This window comes from Macrotis lagotis, chromosome X, assembly GCF_037893015.1.
Source record: "Macrotis lagotis isolate mMagLag1 chromosome X, bilby.v1.9.chrom.fasta, whole genome shotgun sequence".
In the NCBI taxonomy this organism is placed as follows: domain Eukaryota; kingdom Metazoa; phylum Chordata; class Mammalia; order Peramelemorphia; family Peramelidae; genus Macrotis; species Macrotis lagotis.
Window position 1 is genome coordinate 284,230,149 of NC_133666.1, and position 21,430 is coordinate 284,251,578.

General features: G+C 35.4%; 1 protein-coding gene across 3 annotated transcripts in view; it reads left to right on the forward strand.

The window, feature by feature from the left end:
• LOC141500776 (FYN-binding protein 1-like) overlaps positions 1–21,430 on the forward strand; it is a 114,716-nt gene that overhangs the window by 62,631 nt on the left and 30,655 nt on the right. For all 3 annotated transcript variants that reach the window (XM_074204240.1, XM_074204241.1, XM_074204242.1), the window contains exons 3-8: positions 3,790–3,839; positions 5,583–5,602; positions 6,268–6,302; positions 7,794–7,914; positions 9,592–9,751; positions 10,754–10,898. In XM_074204240.1, coding sequence (XP_074060341.1) covers positions 3,790–3,839; positions 5,583–5,602; positions 6,268–6,302; positions 7,794–7,914; positions 9,592–9,751; positions 10,754–10,898 — 531 coding nt within the window. The remainder of the gene's footprint in view (positions 1–3,789; positions 3,840–5,582; positions 5,603–6,267; positions 6,303–7,793; positions 7,915–9,591; positions 9,752–10,753; positions 10,899–21,430) is intronic.

A 21,430-nucleotide genomic window follows, 5' to 3' on the forward strand; every position in this document is an offset into this window, starting at 1 on the left:
TTTTGCCCATTTTAACATGTTAGCTCCCTCTTTTTGGACCTCAAGATCTTTCTTCAATATCTCATCCAAACTTGTTCTTAGATGAAGGTTCTAGCTAAAGTGTATATCAGTCAATAAACATTTATTATATACCTTCTATGTGACAAGAATTGAACTAGGCACTGTTAAGACAAATACCAAAATGACACAGTCTCTGGTTCAATAAGTTTTTTATTCTACTGCTAATGAGACTGTTGATTACTAATAAAGGGAGGAGAAGGAATAAGCATTATATAATGTCTACTATAAGACAGAAAATGTGCTGCTTTTTTAAAAACAAATATCTCATTTTATCCTTTCAACAATTCTTTGAGGTATTATTATTATTATTATTATTGTTGTTGTTGTTGTTGTTGTTGTTGTTATCCCCCTTTTTATAGTTAAGGAAACTGAGCCAAATTGAATTAGTGACTTACCCAGGATCACATAGCTAATAAATATCTGAGGCTAGATTTAAACTTAGATCTTTCAGACTCCATTCCCAAAGCTCTATCCACTATGCCATCAACTGCCTCTAAGTATATTAAAATGTTATATCTGTCGGTAGTATTTGAACTTTAGGCAAAATGTGAAATCCTTGACTAAACCAAAGAAATGAAACTCTAACCTGTGAGGGAGGTTCAATCATCAGGGATCAGAAAAGAAAGAGAGTATTTGGGAGTCAAGGAATCTTTCCAGAATTCCTGAAGTCGTGCCACAAAGACAAACATATAATTTTCCTTCTTTTAAAGTTGTATCTAAAGAATAATTGAGAAGTTAGAATGTTATAAAGGAATAATTTTTAAGATGGTTTAACATTCATTGGATTCAAAATATTAGGAGTAGAGAGATGTTAGAATGAAAATGACAGGGAACAAACTGAGGTACAATATAGTATTTTTTTTCTTTTTCTTTTCCCCACCCTTCCAATTTAAGCAATTAAGTAATTATTATATGAAGAACACTTTTAGAAGTTGAGGGAGATAGAAAGTTTGTACAAAACAACCCTACCTTCATAAAGTTTATAATTTAGTGTTGGGGTTAAGACACTGAAACATAAATATAACACACAATAATAAATAATTGATATCTTCTTCCCATCTGTATATCCAGTTACTGGAAGGTTTTTCCTTTACATCAAGTCTGCATCTCCTTCATAATAGGTTCAGCCCACCATTCTTACCTCTACCCTCTGGAGCCAAACAGATCAAGGGTAATCCCCACAGAATATTACTTTTCCAAGTGTATTATTTCCCCATCTAGTGGCCAAAAGTTAATTAGATCCTCAAGCACATGTCATTACCATGGCAAATATTTGCAGAGAAACTAAAACAGAAAGAACCATGGATAGCAGTAGGAATAACACCAAGAAGCAGTTTCAGAGTTAAACATACCATACATAGTACAGCTGTTGAAGTTATTAAGGTTGCTAGTTTTCTCTACTGAAGCTCTCTGTCATTTTATTTCTGCTGTTCTACTCTAAGTAGCCTTAAACATCCCAAGTTGCATGACTTGGGTAGGGGAAGATGGGGAAAGGAAAAAGGAATTTTTAATACTCTTTTAAAATTGACTCTTTCAGAGTTGAGCTAGGTTTTTAGTTTAGGGGCCATTCATTATATTCTCTAGCTGGTGGACAGCTATAGTTTCACATAGGTAATACCTTTAAATAGACTCTCCATCCTAGGTGCCCAAGATTCTCTTTCCTACCTTGATCTAGATTCTTGATTTAGTTATCTAGATCTTAGGTAAACAAAAAAAGAAAAACTAAAGAGTGTTATGCATAATGCCCAGACAAATAATCCTAAAGTGGTCTCTAAAAGAGGAAATTCTAAAATTGTGTTCACATAGGCAACCTGCAGTTGTTAAAGGAGCATTTACTTTGGGTAACCCAGAGAAGTAGGTGATTGATTAACTATGATTAACAGCAATGGAGGTGGAGCTTCACCTAGTAGCAATTATTCATAGTTATATTTAATTTTTCAATCTAGTGAGTTATCAATTAGGTAATGAATTGTATAAGATATATTAATAGAGGTAACAAGGAAGAAAAGAAATAAATATTATTAAGAGCTTTCTATCATAGTCTCTGCCTAAGCATTTTACAAATATTAGCTCATTTGATTCCCAAAACAACTCTAGGAGGTCGCTGCTGCAAGGATCCCCATTTTGCAATTGAGGTGGAAACTGAGACAAATAGAGATTAAGTGACTTACCCAGGGTAACACAGCTAGTAAATGTCTGAGGTTCAATTTGAACTCATCTTTCTGATTCTCAGTCCAGCAGTCTCTCCCCTTTGCCACCTAGCTGCCTCTGGAGAGAACAGAGAACTTTATTTGATGATATAAAGTAGGAATTTAAATATTTGACAAAATCATTCACTGTCATTTCAAAGTTATCCTGCACAAAGTCCAAGAGAAGGAAGGATTCTCTAAAGGTCCTTCTGATGCACAAGACAGCACTTTGTTGCACTAAACACTAGAATACTTAGGAACAATCTTAAATGAGATCCTTGACTATTCAAGAGTTCAAGCTAAAAAACCATACCAAATTGAAGGGTCTTAATGATGAGCATAAGTTCGTGTATCTTTGGAAAAGGAAAATGAATAGGTCCCTCAAGACTGCAATAAATTTCCAGCAGTGGATGGATGGATGTGATTTGCCCTCAATTTTTATCAATTTTGGTCCTCAGTTTTCATTATTTTGATATCCTTTGAAGATATGAACAGGAATCATAGAGGATGAGTCAAATAAGAAGCATTTATTTAGCACTTACCATATGTTAGGCATTGTGCTAGATTCTAGGAATAAGTGACAAAAATTAACCTATTCCTGCTTACATGCAATTGAGAGAAACAACTTGTGCATTTAAGCACAAACAATATTATATACAAAATAGAAACAAGGTGAGATGGTGAAGGAACTAAAGGGAGGAGGTAACAGGACTCATGCAGGAAGTGATACTGGAGCTATTATCTAAGAAAAATAAAAATTCTAAGAGGCCGAGGTAAGGAGGGAGTGACTGCATCCCAGGAATGGGGGACAGCCTGAGCATAGGTAGGATGATGAGAAATTGGAAGTAATCTATCCTAAACCTAGAAAGATAGGTTGGAGTCAAATGGCTTTAAATGCCAAAAAGAGGAGCTTGTATTTAATTTAGGATATAATGGGGAGCTACAGATCAGAATTTTGCAATGAGGATGGATTAAAAAGAGTAGAGACAACAATTAGGAGGCTGTTGCACTATTCTTATTGAGGAATGCTAAGGGCCTGAGGCAGTAGTGAAATGAGTGAATTTAAAGGGAAAAAATGTGAGAGATGTTATAGAGGCTAGAAATTACAAGATTTGACAAATGATTACATATGATGATTAAAGGAGAGTGAAGAGTCAAAAATAATGATTTGTTAGGATGTCTTCATCCAAATAACAGAGAAATTGGGGAAAAGGATGAGTTTAAAAGGAAAGATATTAAGTTCTCTTTTGGATATGTTGCATTTGAAATGAAATATCAGTTCAAATATATCCAGTTCAGTATCCAGTTCAAAATGTTCAATAGGCAGGATAAAGAATATATATATATGTATGTATGTATATGTGAATATAGGATGGTTACCAATGAAATCATGAATCTACTGAAATGATAAAGTCACCACTATATCTGTAATTTCATTAGGTGAATCTCATTCTATATCTTATGATTAGGAAACCAATGCTAGTAACTTATAGTGTACAGTAAGAAATTGTTATGTTTTCATTTTTTTTCTTCTTTTCAGAAGTTCAATAAGTGAAGAAAATTATGATGATGTTGATATGCAATCCAATGGTAAGATATACTATATTAACCTTGGGTTATACTTGATCACCTGACATCAGAAAACATTATTGATTCTATGTTACTTTTGATTCATAAAAGTCAGTTTATAGGGAGATAGATAAGAGTTATATGGAGAAAATTTACATAAAGATAAATATTGAATATATATTATATATATCTACATATCTATATTGTAGATCTATGTATATACTTATGCATATATCTATATCATACATGTGATATTCACATAGCACTTTTAAGACTAATAAACTATGAATTTAGTATAAAATGTATGTAAAACATTGGTGTAAATGAGTATCCCAATAACTTTTAATTGGTCACAAACAATTGGGCTTGCATGAGACAGATTTAGAGTTAGGCATTACAACCAATAAGCTTTTAACATCATTGTGTCATTGTGACAAAAGAAAGACCTGAAATAATCACAGTGTAGAGAAATAACACTACAGATATTTCTTACTCACAGATTATTTAATTTTTCCTTTCTTCCAAAGAAACCATAATGGGATCTTTTTATTTGTATTATTTCACAACCATTCCTAGAAATGACTTTATGTCAACTCCAAATGTTCAGAAAATCATTTTTTAAAGTGTAGCACTTATAATGTATCTCTATTTCTTCATTAAACATTTCAAAGAAAATACCTAATTTCTTTATTAAAAATAAAAAGTTTGTAATGCCCTGTTGGTGGAGTTGTAAACTGATTCAACCAACCTGGAGAGCAAGTTGGAATTATACCCAAAGGGCAATAAAACTATGCATACTCTTTGATACAGATTACCATGACTTGGTCTATACCCCAAAGAGATCATAAAAAATGGGGAAAGACCTACAAATGCAAAAGTATTTATAGCAACCCTTTTTGTAATGGCAAAGAATGGGGATTGAAGGGCTGCCCATCAATTGGGAAATGGCTGAACAAATTGAGGTATATGAATGTGATAGAATACTATTATTCTGAAAGAAATCACAAGCAGGTGGATTTCAGAAAAACCTGGAAAGACTTATACATAAACTAATGCTAAGTGAAGTGAGCAGAATCAGAACATTTTGCACATCAACAACAATCTTGTATGATGATTAATTATGGCAAACTTAGCTCTTCTCAAAAATACAAGTGAATAAAGATAATTCTAAAAGATTTTGATGGAAAACGCCATCCACATCCAGAGGAAAAACTCTGAAGTTTCAATGAAGACCAAAGCATACTATTTTCACTTCTTAAAATTTGTTTTATGTTTTTTCTTTCTCATGTCCCCCCCCCCTTTTGTTCTGATTCTTTTTTTACAGTATGACTAATATGAAAATGTGTTAAACATGATTGCACATACATATAACCTATTTCAAATTGTTCATTGTCATGGGGGGGAGGGAAGGGAGAGAGGCAGAAATATATGGAATTCAAAATCTTACAGCAAATCAGTGTTAAAAACTATCTTTGTGGTGCAGCTGGGTGGCTCAGTGAATAGAGCAACCAGCCCTGGAATCAGGAGGACATGAGTTCAAATCCAACCTCAGACACTTAATAATTACCTAGCTGTGTGGCCTTGGGCAAGCCACTTAACCCCATTGCCTTGGGGGAAAAAAAACAAAACTGTGTTTGCATGTAATTGAAAAAAAATAAAATTTAATTTAAAATAAAGTTTGACCAATACTAGAATTGCATGGGAAAAGTGATAACTTTCATAAAACCATATATTAAAATTTTATTAATTTTTCTTTGTTTCTAGATCCTGGATATCCAGATGAGGTAGGGTAATTTGTTCATTTTTCTTTAAAAAGAAACAATTCACCAATTTACTTTATATGCTTTTTTTCTGATTAAATGCAATTATAATTTTTAAAATTGTTTAACAGAATTTTAAAATGAATTGGATATCTTCTCAAGTTGCTATAATTCAAAAATGTAAGAGCAATAAGTAAGTGACCAAATGTTTTCCATTTTTATTTCTACATCAAAGAGTCTCCTAGAGTTCCAACACTCCTCACCCCATATTATATTCTCTTAGGATACAATAGCTATACTATCGGTTATAAGTCTAGCTATATGCTGGAGAAATTAGAAGGGGAAGAGGCAAGATTCCTTCAGTGTTTGCTATTTCCATTATAGCTCCTGAAAGAGTACTTTAAGTAAGGCTTTTAGGGGCGGCTAGGTGGCACAGTGGATAAAGCACCAGCTCTGGAGTCAGGAGTACCTGGGTTCAAATCTGGTCTCAGACACTTAATAATTACCTAGCTGTGTGGCCTTGCGCAAGCCACTTAACCCCACTGACTAGCAAAAACCTAAAAAAAATAAATAAATAAGGCTTTTAAACCTTGGTACATCTATTCTGCGTGTTGTTTTAGCCATTTAGTTTTCCTTCTCTTGAAATCAGTCAAAATTTACCATAAACTATTTTTCTCTCTCTCTCATAGGATCAAGACAGCAGTGGAGAAACATATGAAGACATGTGAGAGCCTTGTTTTTATAAATGATTCTTTAAAAAAGAAAGATTAATGCAACATCAGTGCTAGGAAGCATGGGATAACAATATTAGAAAACCAAAAATCATTTTGTTCCAATGACTGTATATAGTAAGGTCCATTTTGACTGACTCAGCATGAAGAACTGAAGAGTCAATAAGAATCATAGCAGTCCTATCAGAGAGGGTCAATCCTTTATTATCTAGGAAAGCAGAGCTTCTCTAAGGATGATACATTAAAAAGTATAATAAGATGAGTGAGAAGACTTGTAGACTTGAAATAGATAAAACATAAACCCCGAAAACAAAAAGTCTATGTTCTTTATCATTTACTAGATATTCTTAGGGAAATCTCTCAATCTGTTTGCATGCAGTTTCCCTAGTAATGAATGGTTTTTCTTGGAGGAATACTATTAGAAATACTTCAAAAGTTTGGTGTCACCAAAAAATCATATCCCTGCAGTTCAAATATTAACATAGAAAACCACAAATTAACATTATCTGTTGTCTTTTTTATTTATTTTGTTATACATTTCCCAATTACATTTTAATCTGATTCTGACTCACTGAGTTTTGCTGCTCACATGAGGCCTGCAGGCTCTGACTTTTTCCTTTATACTATAAAATATCAAGACACAAATTTTCTATGTATTGGAAAGTGAAGTGAATTGGTTCCCAAATGAAAATGTAAGTAACCCAGAAAACAGAAAATCTTTCTTGAAAAGTAACTGAATGGGGGTGGCTAGGTGGCGCAGTGGATAAAGCACCAGCCCTGGAGTCAGGAGTACCTGGGTTCAAATCTGGTCTCAGACACTTGATAATTACCTAACTGTGTGGCCTTGGGCAAGGCACTTTACCCTGTTTACCTTGCAAAAACCTAAAAAAAAAAGAAAGAAAGAAAAGTAACTGAATGGTGTACAATCTAGTACTTCCTGTTAAGTTATCTCAAATGTAATTAGTTACCTTACTGTTTAGTCCATCAAAGTCTGACATAAAAATCTTTTTTTTTTTACCCTTTGATAGTAACAAGCACTGATTCTGAGTCAGAAGAACTAATAGCCCATCCTTTCCCTGTAGTCTCATAACTGTGTGACTGGGTCAAGTCACTTAACATCATAGGGATTTAGTTTCCTCATCGGTAAAAATGATGGGATCAGAAGAGCTGGCCCCTGAGGTCCTTTCCAGCTCTAGACCAATGATCCTATAGATGATTCTAGTTTAAGGAAAGAAACTTGTAGAAGGGAGCCTAAAGTCTGGGTACCTCTCAACTCTTCATGGGGTCCTCTGGTGGCCCCACCTCCAGACTGACAAGAACCATAGAGTGTGTGGTTAGTTGGCTCCAACTTGGCTTCATTTCCAGTATCCATGATCTAAATAACCTCATCAGCTGTGGGTAAAAAAATAGAAAAGTTTTAGGGGTAGTAATGGCTAGGCCATCAGTTCCAATTTAAATAAAATAAAACTATCTCCTATTTGTAGAGAAACAACAAAAGAACGAGAGAAGAAGAGAGATAAAGAAGAGAAGAAAAGACTAGAGCTGGAAAAGAAAGAACAGAAGGAAAAGGAAAAAAAGGAGCAAGAGATCAAGAAAAAGTTCAAAGTAAGGTCATTATTTTGTGCTTAGTAAAAAGATTAACTTTCTTAATCTCTCTCCCAAAGCACCTTAAGAGATCCAGAACTAAAATGGACTGATAATCATATCCTGAAAAAAGTCATCTCTATAGTAATACTATGGTTTAAGGAAACTTGATTAAAAAAAGGTGAAGATAACTCATTAGCTACATTATAGAATGAAACTTCTATTGATGAGGTCACAGAGTCATCTAAGGTTGTGTAAAGTAAACTTTACAATAGTAGCTTCTCCATAAAATAAAACTCCAAACAGGTGTTTTTTTGACTAAGTGAAAAAAAAATTCAGAATCTCCTGTGGTGCTGCTGTGTTTAGCAAAAGTCCATACCCCCAGCTCACCCACTTGAAAATCCATTGTTTCCCTTAAGAAGAAATAAGTTAGAGAACCTGAACTGATTCATATCCCAAAATCATTTTTCAAGAGTCCTGAAGTTGGAGGATTGAACTTGGGGTTTAAATCCCAAATTTGTGACTTTCTACCCTTGTGATCTTAAGCATCTGAGCATCTCCACAGGCCTCTGTTTCCTCATCTATATAAATGAAAGAGATGAATAGTTTATCTCTAAGGTTCCTTCTAGTCTAACTTTTATCTCAGGAAAATAGCACTTTGTTCTGATTTTTTACCCAGCTCCCTGGGCAACCTTTGCTAGGCTGTGGCTTCTAATATCTGCTCCACCACATCTCCTTTAATCTGTGGTTTGTCCTTCTATATTCCTGACCTGAGGCTTTATCTGATCTCTGACTTCTGTCTTCTCTTTATTGTGTTTTTTATCCTTCATCTCACCTTCCTATGTTCCACATCTGCTCTGATCTCTAATAAATGAAATCCCATATCATTTCCACAATCTTGGTGTGACCAGATAAATGAGGATGTGATTATTGGAATTGAAAATTGAATTGTAAAAGAAAAAAAAAGAAAAATCGAATTGTCATTTTACCACAAGATTCTCTATAGGTACTGAAATATTAGAAAATCCCTCAGATAGTCATGACTTCAAAATTTTGCCTAGCCCATCCTAATACTAGCAGGATGGTATCAAGCTACATAGGATCCTGGAAGAGATCTGTTTCAAGTTTGGATGGGAAAAAAAAAGTTTGGATGGAGATACCCATCTACCTTTACCCAACAGCTGCTAACTCTAAGAAGAGAATCCTTTCTTTCCACATAGCCTGGCTTTCCTCTGACATTTTCAGTCCTACAGTGAGGTAATAGAATAATGGGCTGATTATTCAGTGAAGCATAAGCTTCCTTTAGAAAGCAGGTAGGACAAATTCCCATAAGTTATGAAAGCTTAAAATTGGATCAAAACTTTTAAGATACTCTGAGGGGTAAATGTTCATTATATGTTTTTGGTTTATGTTGATTGATGTAAGGATCCTAGACAAAATCCTTAGAGCCAATAGGTTCTTTTCAACACTAAGCAATGTGTCATTTTTGGGGGGGACAGCCCCTGTTACCTTTTGTTCCTTAACCATTCTGTAATCTAAATGTTCTCTAGTCAGGACTTCTGATTATCACCCTAGCAGATTAGATATGGTAGATAAGCTAATAAGGCATTTGGTATTAATTTGTATTAATTTGAATTCTGTAAAGCCCTAAAACCTACAATAACATGTGGACAAATCGCTCTTTCTTGTTCCTTGAAGCTAACAGGTTCTATTCAAGTCCTTCATCAAGCTAAGGCTTGCTGTGATGTCAAAGGAGGAAAGAATGAACTGAGTGTTAAGCAAGGAGAGGAAATTGAAATAATCCGTATCACAGATAACCCTGAAGGAAAATGGTTAGGCAGAACTTCCAGAGGCACATGTGAGTACAAAACTCCTTTTTCTTCAAAATATTGTCCTTATGTTGTTATGCTTTTGGTTCTGCTTGCTTCTCCCATTGCATCATTTTGTCTAAACTGTGTTTGTTTACATTTTGCATATCAGTCATTCTTTAGAGTTCTACTTTGACATTCAAATCTAGTCATGTACTTCAAGTTACTGAATCATTCCTCAATCTTGGGACACATGACTTGTTTCAAAACTTTTCAAAGTGTTAAAAATAATGCTGCTATGAATATTTGTGGATAAACAGCTCTTCTCTTTTTTAGGCTTGGGGGAGTGGGAAAATTGAACTTGTGATTTTATTCATTTAAGGAATTCCCAGTTAGGGTCTTCCATTTCAGATCCTTCTTTGTAACTTATAGTTGCAGAAAGTTACTGGGAAACTGATAGGGAAAGGGACAACCAGAGTCACACAGTCTGTGAGTAGAAGAAGTGAGATTTGAACACAAGTCTTTCTATTTTGAGATCAGTCCCCTATACATTGTGCCATGCTTTTTTTCTCTCCTGGGTATTTGACATTAACCTCTTTAGGATCTAAACTCTTTGCTATGTCAGGAGGTAGCTTGGTACAATGAGGAGAACCTTGGTTCTAAGGTCAGAAGACCCACTTCTGGAACTTATTAAGCAAATCACTTACCTTCCCTCAACCTGGTTTCTTGCATGTAAAATAAAGAGGTTGGACTAATGGCCTCTGATATTTTTACAATATCCATTGAATCCATAGTAATTTTCTTATGAAAAGGAATTCAATGTAAGATGAAAATACAGTACTTTGAGGACAAGTTACTTATTATTCTGGCACTAAACTTCAGCAGGACAGAACTTTGATTTGTTTTAAAGAGAGACCCAGAGAATTTATCTAAAAGAGAAGCATAAAGAAGAGAAGTTGAAGTGATTAAAAAAAAAATTTTCTATGGAAGGTATATCACTTCCCAGATTGTAGTTTCTCAAACATAAGTTTTTTTCCACCCCCAATCTATAGACGGTTATATTAAAACAACAGCAGTGGAGATCGACTATGATTCCTTGAAAAGAAAGAAAAACTCATTGAGCACTCTTCCATCAAGACCCGTGGAAGAAGATCAGGAATTGTATGATGACGTTGCTGAACACAGCAGTGTTAGCAGGTATGTCCTAAGTATATGATAAAGCTACTAAGTTAATTCTGTTTTTTCTGTCCTGTGAACTCTTGAGTCCTGGGGAAAATGTTGCCTTCCATGTCTCCTACTTCTCTCATTATGCTCCCTCCAACTAAATTAAAAATCACAAGAGCTTGAAAAAAGGTTATGATCTCATTCATCATGATGAATTCCATCATGCCATCTGTCATACTGTCATCTACTGTGGCAACTTTTATTTGAAAAAAGAAAACCTTTGACCAAATCAGTGAGTTAGATATACCATGGTTGATCTTTTAATTTTTTTTTTGTTATGATGGTATTTGGTCTAAATGCTTTAGTGACTTTGTAAGTGGAATATAGGTGCCATGGCTGTGTAGATAGAGCATTCCCCTTGAAATCAGGTTTGTGTTGGAATCCTGTCTCAGTAGTTTGGGTATTTGGGGGCAAATCAACTTTGTGAAAGGACTGAACTAGATGGCCTCTGAGGTCAATTCCTGCCCTAAATCCATTATCCATGAAAACTTATTATTTGTATAACCTCAGGTGAGTCAACTAACCTCTCTGAGCTTGTTTTCTCATTTGTTAAAAAAAAGTTCATAATATTTACCTTATTTACCTCAAAGAGTAAAAAGTGCTTTGTAAGTCTTAAAGTATTGCCTAAGTATAAATTATTATCATTATTATCATATCAATCAGTAAACATTTATTAAGCATACTATGTACTGGTCATTTTGCCAGGGACACAAAGACATAAATGACATAGTCCCTGATCTCAAGGAGCTTACATTCTATAGGAGGAATTAGTACATATGCATATGAACATATACAAATCACATATAAAAAAGATACAAGATAATTAGAGAAGAGGAGTACTACTGGCTAGGAAAATTAGAAAAGACCTCCTATAGACAATAGTACTTGCCTGAGCCTTGAAAGGAATATAGCAATCCCATGAGGGAACAGTGAGAGAGAGAAATGCATTCTTGACATAGGAAACAACTTCAGCAAAGACCCAGAGATGGGAAACAGAATGTCATACATAAGGAACAATACAAATTTAATTCATCCAAAGAGTACATGAAGGAAAATGAATAATGCATCATATTCCTGAAAAGATAGCTTGGAACCAGGTTGTGAAGGTTTTTATATGCCAAATGGAGGAAATTTGCATATCATCCATTAGAGAGAAGGGTAGCTCTGGAGTCAATTCTGCAGAGGAATAACATAGTAAGACCTATGCTTTGGACTTATCATTGCAGCAGCTTCCTCACTTAAGATGGAATCCTTATCATCTTGACATAAATCAAATCTTTCTTTTTTTTTCTTTCCCTGACTTGCTTTCCTTGCTTCTTTGCTACTATGGCAGACACTCACACAGCTCCCCACTTCTTTTGACTTCCCTCTGCACCCTACAAAGGACAAGAGTAGGGAGAGAAAGGTGAGGGGCAGGAAAAATCACAGGTGATTTCATCCTCAGGGAGGCTGATTCACTTGCACTGCCCTATGGTAGATCTGGGTTCTAGGCAGTGAAGTGAGGTTGGGAAATGAGAAGTCATCAAGAACTTTCTCAGGGCGACTACGTGGCACAGTGGAAAGAGCACTGGCCCTGGAGTCAGAAGGATCTGAGTTCAAATCAGACCCCAGATAATAATTACCTAGCTGTGTGACCTTGGGGCAAGTCATTTAATGCAATTGCCTTGCAAAACAAAAACAAAAATTAAGCATTAAAAAAAAAAGAATTTCCTCTGGTGGCAGTCACTAAGCACTTAAGAGGAATCACTATGAACAACCTAGAATTTTCCATTGGGCTCAAATGAAGGGTTCTATGTTTTTAAGCCCTAAGACTTTGTCAATACAATAGCCAGAAATGAGAAAATGGTTTAGAAAGGTGAATGACTAGCTGCAGGAAGACTTATTATCTCACCTGATTCTCACAACTCTGGGAGCTAGGCTTCCCCATTTTACAGGGTTTATATCAATAACTAGTAAATTTCTGAGGCCACATTTGAACTTGGATCTTTCTAACTCAAGGCTCCACCATGCCCCCTAACTGCCTCATACAACAGTGGTTGGTGATCATGTGAGTGGAGAGAAGGGGAGATTTTGTGAAAGGAGAATCAGCAAGATGTGGCAGCTGATGAGATCTGTAAGGTAAGACAGAGTGAGGAGTACAGGATGACTTGATATTTGTGGAGATGTTTGGAAGGATAGTGGTACCAAAAGTACAGGACAGGAAAAAAATCTGCATTGCAGGGTCACTTTGGCCTCTTGATATTAAGTTCAGCTTTGTCATCCTTTCAGAATTTTTAAGGGAAACTCATAAGATTGACTTTTTTCCCCCTCATGGGTTACTCATACCTATATGTTTTAAATAGTCCATTCCAAAGGTCAGCTCTTTGTTGTATACTTTGCTTCATGGACACCCTGAGGTGAATTTCTGCTATTTAACCAAAGATGCAGCTGATCAGATTAGTTGTCTCCTCTCTTTTGTGGAGCAGGACCCTGCCTCTCCTACAACTGAATGGAGAAGTTAGGAGGCTATCTGAAATGCTGTCAGATCTACCATTTAAAGTACTTCCCTAACTCTAAAAGGAGGAGCTTTGTTTGCACGCTTTGTGTTTGTGCAGTTCCCTTTTTTTTTAACACAGTTTGGCAATGCTATAAAGCTCTGAAGTCTGATGCATCAGTAATCAGTAAATATATATGTTTATATAAACACACACAAACATACCTAAACATACATGCATGTATACACACACACACACACACACACGTGTATATGTGTGAATCAACCAAGGGAACCTGGCAGAAACACAGTCCTGGGATACCTCAGTTAACAGTTTCTCTAGAAACAAGTCTCCTGTAGGATTATGATGCCACTTTTTAAAAGTCTACTTCATGATTTGTGGTCATCCAGCACCCTAATTGCCAGAGGAAATGGGAGGGTAAAGAGAAAGTTCTAGCATCAGCTTCAGAGCTGTCTTCTAGGTAGGTGCTGACAGACCTTACATGCCTCAACTAAAGCTAACCTCTTCTCTTCACACCTTCTACCCCACAATGAAACTGGAAGTTTTTTGGGCAGCACAAGCCAATTTAACTACAGGGAAAGTCCCTGGACCACTTCACTTGATATCACTTCTTCCTTTCCCTTCTTCCCTTCCCTTTATGGATCCCCACAGCATCCAGGCCCTCACCAGAAATCCTATTTCCTATTTTTTAATTTGTTTTTAATTTTTTAAGGCAATGGGATTAAGTTTCTTGCCCAAGGTCATACAGCTAAGCAAGTATTATGTGTCTGAGAGAGAATTTGAAGACAGGTTCTCTTGACTCCAGAACCAATGCTCTATCCACCTAGCTGCCCCAGTCCTATTTCCTACTAAATCAGTTCATGGGGTGATAATGGTTCTGGGAAAGGCAGAGGGAAGAATGTCCGTGTACAGCTTTCCCCTCACTATAGTAAGCATACTATGAAAATCATGCCATCATATCTTTGATGACATGATCCTCTTCAGTCACAAAGGGCAACAACTATCTAACTAGTCCTCATCCAACATCCTCCTCCTCAACTTTTCTTTCTCCTGTACCTGACAATTGGCATCTAAAAAGGGGAGTGATAGTAATTGCATTATTTTGGGGGAGTTGTGTGGAAGTACTGTATTAACAATAAAACATTATATAATGATACATTTTATATAGTTCTTTATAGTTTACAAAGCTATTGCAATAGTCTATAAAGTAGACTATATTATTGTGTTGGGCTTCTTTTGGAGGGGTGAAGTACTTCTGTGTTTGGTCTAGGTTTAAGATTTCATTGGTGTGGAAATTGGTATAGAAATACCATTCCAATGGTAATCAGCAACTCATCTGTGACTTAAAGAGATGACTGAGAGAAGCTAAGGGATTTACCTGTGATCACTCTGCTAGTACATGTCAGAGGCAGGTCTTGAACCCAGTGCTTCCTGACTACTGACCTATTGCCCTCACTATTATATCATGAACTCTTTCTTGTTCCTTTCCTTATCCTTCTCCCTATTCTTCTTCCACTTTCCCTTCTTCCTCTCCTTCACCCTGTTCCCTTTTTCTTCACAATAATAATATTAGCAATAATAACTATAACAACTAGAATTAAATAGCATTCTAAGGTGCACTTTTCTTCCTAGGATAGTTCCGCAAGAAAAAGGGGCAACTAGATAGCCCCGGGGGAAAGAGTGCTGGGCCCAAAGTCATAAAGACTTCTCTTCCTGAGTTCAAATCTGACCCCAAACACTTCCTAAGTGTATGACCCTGGGCAAATTACTTAACCCTGTTTGCCTCAGGTTCCTCATTTGGAGAAGGAAAGGACAAACCACTCCAGTATCTTTGTTCAAAAAAGCAAATAGGGTCTCAAAGAATCAGACAAGACTGAACATTATATTCAAGGAACTAACTGCCTGCTGTAGTTGCTGGTACTATAAAAACAAAAATAAAAACGATTTCTGCCCACAAGGAATTTACAGTCTACTAAATGATGTAGCATATACATACATACATACATACATATAGATAGATAGATAGATAACAAATAGAAAATAATTACTGGAGGGAGAGTATTAACAACTGAGAGTTTGGAAAAGATCTGTTATTTCCTCTTAAGAATTTTGATTATTATTTAAGTTATTTAAAATTATAAATTATTCAGTATATAAAACCAGAAACCAAACTAGGAAATCTGGTATTCAAGATAAATTTATTTCACATAAGAAGTCACCTTGTACTTGTTTGCATAGAAGGGGTATAGCTCTTTGCTCAGTAGGTGTAGCCTGAGATTCTATGGCATGGTCAACAATCCTGACCTGTAATCACCAGGGTAGAAGCAGAGAAAGAGCCAGGTTGGGATCAGAATATAGTAATGCCACTTTAAATAGTACTCTTAGAGATGGTGTCTCAGGACTGAGTGAATGACTAGAGGTGGTAAAGGACTTTGAGACACGAAAGCCATGAACTAGAGAACCAAAAAACCACGTCCTAGACAACTGACAACCCTTTATGCTCTAGGAAAAAACCTTCCTTGCTGTACTAATGCAAAGTTGTTTAAAGCTCAGAAACTTTACCTTAATACAGTAAACTTAAAATCTCATAAGGCTATCAACATTTAGTCTATGCAGATGATCTAGGAGCTTTGCTATTTTTAATATCCCCTTCCTGCCACCCTTTCTTTACTATGGAAACTAAAAGAGATCTAGGAACTATTTTGCATTTTTTAATTGTATTGGTTACTATAGTAAAAAACGAAACAAAACAAAATTATCACATGGCCCCCAGTTCCCTATTAATACATTTTACTCCTCAAACTCTTTTATCTTGCTTTAAACTTATCAAACTGTTCTCTGGCGGTTTTATCTTTTCTAGTGAATTGTCACCTAATGCATATCTTCTCTGTAGCTTAAGTTGATGAATCATCCTCCGTATCAGAACATTTGACACACCAATTTTTTTTAGACCTATCATTGGCCTTAGTTATAAAAAACACATTGATCTAATAACATGGTGTTTGGCAGTTTAGTTTCTCTAATAGTTTCAATTTTTTCAGCAAAGAGAGAAACTACCACATATTTCAAAAAATTCTAATATAAATGTTTCATAAAACAAGTTTGTGATTAATATATTTTATTTAATAATTGATTTTTAAAGTGCCTATATTTCATGTTTTTGTCTTTTAAAAAGTCACATCCAAGAAAGATTTAATAAGTAAAAGTTGATTATGCTACATGAATTCATGAATAAATAGCAAAAACTATCCTATCCATCCTTTAGAAAACCATAATGCTCTAAAGTTGAATGCATTTATTTAAACTTGGGTAATGTATATCTGAACACTTCTTAAACCTTGAGGAATTTCTGATAAGGGGAAAAAAATTTTTTTCTTCAGTAAAGGGTCCAAAGTTCAAGTGCCACTGATTACTGTTTAATTCTGAGTAAGTCACTATCCTTCAATAGAGAGACAAAAGCCAGGTTTTGTTTTTTATTGTTTTGCTACTGGCAAATCTATATGATAAAAATATGTAAAAAAAATAGACTTGAGGCATGGAGAATTCTTAGAATTATGTGTAGCTAAGTAAGCATTGCCCAGTCATAGCCAGATCACTATTTACAAAAAAAAAAAAATGTTACTGTTGTTGAAGCTGAGTCATGTACAACTCTTGGTGATAACCTTTTGGGGTTTTCTTGGAAGATACTGGAGTGGTTTGCCATTTCCTCCACCAATTCAGGTCAGTACTTTCTCTACAACTTACCGAAATTACCTAGAGCAGAGATATCAAGCACTCCTGTAACTCATAACCAAATTAAAATGTAATTGGGAAATACTTAACAAAATAAAAATAAAATTTAGACAATACTTTTTGAAACTAAGTCCATACACTGCTAGCAGAGATCCTATTTGTTGTTTAGTGCCACTCCCTTTCAATTTTGAGTTTGAAATCATTGGCCTTAAATGATTAAATGACTTGACCCAAGGTCATCAAATGTGTCACAAGTTGGACCTGAACTCATCCTCCTGGCTCTGGAGCCAGTACTCTATCAAATCTAGTCACTTGTGATCCTGATAAAAACAGATCACCTGTTAACAACCATAGTTAGTTGGTCCCTGTCTCTTTTGTCTCTAGGAGCTTTGTTTAATAGGTATTAATAAATGAATAGATATTAATTAATATATTAATAGATACTATTTGTTTAATAGATATTAAATTCTCAAATTTGTGAACTGCAGAAATGGATAAGATCATATCTATCATGATAAAGTATATTGTGATTTCCAGATGACATAGGAAAATTGGGAAAAAACAATGAAAATATTTAAGTTGTTGGGGAATGAAGAAAAAAAGGAAATCAGCAAGGGAAGAGAAGTGGTGGTTTAATTTCATCTGAGGAAAACAATTAAATTGTATATTATTCCACTTGTAAACTGAGATTTCCTAGCACAGCAACCAAGATCTTCATAGCTTACCAATACTCAAAAATTCTGCTTTCTATTCTCAATTCCATTAAAAATCCATGAGAACTGATTAAATCATTTGACTTCTGCAGATAAATTTTATGAAAATGATATAGTGTATTTGGTCATTCAACAAGTATTTATTATATTCCCTCCATATAAAAGCATCTGCAGCTTAGTGGATAGAAAACTAGATTTGGAATTGGGGAAAGTGGGTTCAAATCCAGCTTCTGAAATCCATAAACAGTATGATCTCTGAACCTCCGGTAAATCTTAAGACATAAGTTATATGAAATCACAGGACCTTGACATATTAACACCATTTAGAAGTCATTGGGCTGGGATATCATTTGTTATTCTTGTTTAGTTGTTTCAGTCATATCCAACTCTTCATGACCCCATTTTTAGTATTTTTGGCCAAGATATAGGAGTGGTTTCCCACTTCCTTCTCAGCATATTTTACAGATTAGGAAACTGAGACAAATAGGGTTAAGTGACTTGCCCAGGATCCCACACAAAAAAATATCTAGGGCCAGATTTGAATTCAGGAAGATTTGTCACCTGGTACTCTATTCAATGGACCACCTAGCTTAAAAATAAAAAAAGGATTCTGTCCTTTTTTCTCCTAAAATTTATAAACTACACATATAAAAGACATTCAGAGATGAATGTACATGAAGCTTTGAAAATGTATTTTGTATTACTGTTGCTTCTCCCTCAAAATACATATAATTCAAATATTACTATGTAGCAAATATATAATAAGGTTGCTGTTGAGATGGGGGGCAGGGAGGAGGGAAGATTTTGAGAAATATGTAGCAAATAATAGAGAGAAGAGGTAGAAGAACCTACTGAATGAGTCCCCTCCTTGCTTCTTTTATTGTTCATCAATATCAGTAATCTAGAGGATATTTAAGTTTCACAAATCTCTTTGTCATTACCCCCCCCTCTCTCTCTATATATATATATCCCCCTCCCTCCTGCTTTCTTCCCTCCCTCTCTCTCCCATTTTCCCCCCATTCTTTCCTTTCCCTCCTCTTTTCTTCCCTTCCCACCTCTCTCCCTCCTTATACTTCTCCTGTTTAACACTTTGGTCTATAAAGTTGTTGTAAGCAAAAATTCCTGGATTTGTGAGTTTGAGGTAGAGGACATGGTACTGCTTTCCCTCTCATGTCCCCTGTTAGGGAGAGTAGGAGATGAAGAGTCACATCTGCAACTCATCTATCCTGATTCCTCTTTTCCAGCTCTTTTATCCAAATAATATCAACCCAAATCAAGGTGGACAATGAGCTTTGGAGATTTGTTTGTTTTTGCCTTAAAAAAATCCAACAATGAGCTAAATCATGGCACAAAAAGGACATAGAGTTAGAAAGGAAAGCATGAAGGACTGTCAGTATAGTCCATTAGAAATATAACAGGAAGCACTTTGAATACCAAATGTACACTTGCCAAAAAGTCTATTTTATGGAAAACTCACATAGGTTAAGTGCTCATGGGGAGCGGGGGTCAGAAGAAGGGATACAAGGACACCCTGAAGATCTCTCTAAGAATGTTAGAATTGATTGTGCAGCATGGGGGATACTGGCACAACCCAGCATGGCATGCCCTCTTCAGAGAGGGTGCTGTGTTCTATGAGCAAGGCAGAATTGAACCAGTTCAAAGGAAACGTGAGATGTGGCAAGTTTAGAGAACCCATCCCAGGTATTCATATGGACTATTTGTGCCTAATCTATGGTAGAGCATTCTGAACTCCTATTGGTCTGATCAGCCACAGTTGGACACACACTGTAACTCATCTCTAACATAGTGATATTATCTTAATCTGCTTTGATAATGAAGGACAAGAACCAACAGGAAGCATTAAAGCTTTTGAATTCAAGGGCAAGAAATGGTACTTAATACACCAAAGCATCCCATGATCCTCAGTCCTCCCTTCTCACTGGCACCAATAGTCAGACCACAGCAGCTATTAGTCATCTCAGTCTCTCTGAATGAAAGAGCTAGAGTACAAGTGTGAATCTCAGTATCTTTCCACACTTTCCCAAGAAGGACACATGCCTAATGCTCTTACCCTACTTCCCCTTCCTTCTTCCCTAATCTCATTTCCAGTATTCTCCAGAAACAGAACTCATGAACAGAACCACAAACTCTCCAGAAACCTTATACATGCCCCCACCCAGGGGTTCTTACTCCAAAACATCAATTTCCTGGGGATTTGGGGGTGACTGTAATCACCAAACCATCCTATTTGTTTCCCACTGACCATACTTCTCTTCTCTTTTATACCTTTAAAAAAAATTCTTTCTTAACATTTTTCCCCATTTGGTAATTCTCTCTTTCCCTCCCTCTCTCCTCCCTCCATATCTCTCACTGAAGGAAAGAAAAACAAAACCTTTGTATCAAATATGCAATCAAACAGATAAATTCCCCGCATTGGTCATTCAAAAATATATTTCTCACTCTATACCTTGAGTTTATCACCTCCATATGAAGATTTAAGTAGCATGTTTCATCTCTTGGATTCATGATTGGCTAATTTATTTTTTAAGTATTTCAAGTTTTTCTTTATAATGTTTTGTTACTATAAAAACTATTCTCCAGTTTCTGTTCAATTCACTCTGTTGGTTATATGTCTTCCTACTTCCATTTTTTTCCTCATTTCTTTTAAAATTTAATACAGTGTAATAATTCTCTATTTCATTCATGAAGCCCTCACTTGTTCAGCCCTTCCACAATTGATGGGCACCCCTTAGTTTTGAAGTCTTTGATATGATGAGAACTGTTATAAATATTTTTATAAAACCTTAATTTTGATTTCTTTGAAATATAGGTATAGTTATATCACTGAATCAAAGGTTATGCACAGTTTAATGACTTATGAGGTTTAGTTATAAATTGCTTTCCAGAATGGTCATAGCACTTCACAGCTCTGCCAACAATATTAGTGAGCTTTGCTCAAAATCCCCCCCCCGCCCAACAACTGTCATTTTCCTTTTTTTGTCATTTTTCCCTCGCTTATGGTTGTAAGGAAAAAGCTCATAGTTATTTTGATTATTAGAGATTTGGAGCATGTAAATATGTATGTGTATATATATATATATATATACATTTATGTATGTGTCTGTATATAGGTTGAGTTTCTTCTTCTGAAAATTGTTCATATACTTTGACCATTTATTAACTACGGGATGGTTTTTGTTCCATTCATATACATATACATAACTTGGAAATGAGTACTTTATCAGAAAAAAAAATGTTGCAAAGATTTTTTTCCCTGTTAACTAGTAATTTAACTCCATTAATTTTGTTTGTGCAAAACCTTTTCAGTTTTATGTAATCAAAATTGTTCATTTTTCTTCGATGATCTTCTCCACCACTAGTTTTATATGAACTCTTGGGAAAACTTTTAAATAGAAGCAGCCTGTTCTAAGAACATGAATGCATTAAATTAGGTTGATTTGCTCTTATTCTCAATTTGATTCCTACAACACTTGAATCATTTAAATATTAACTTCTATAATAAAATGTTAAGCAGAAAATTCAATTTTGAATTCGAGTTTTGAAA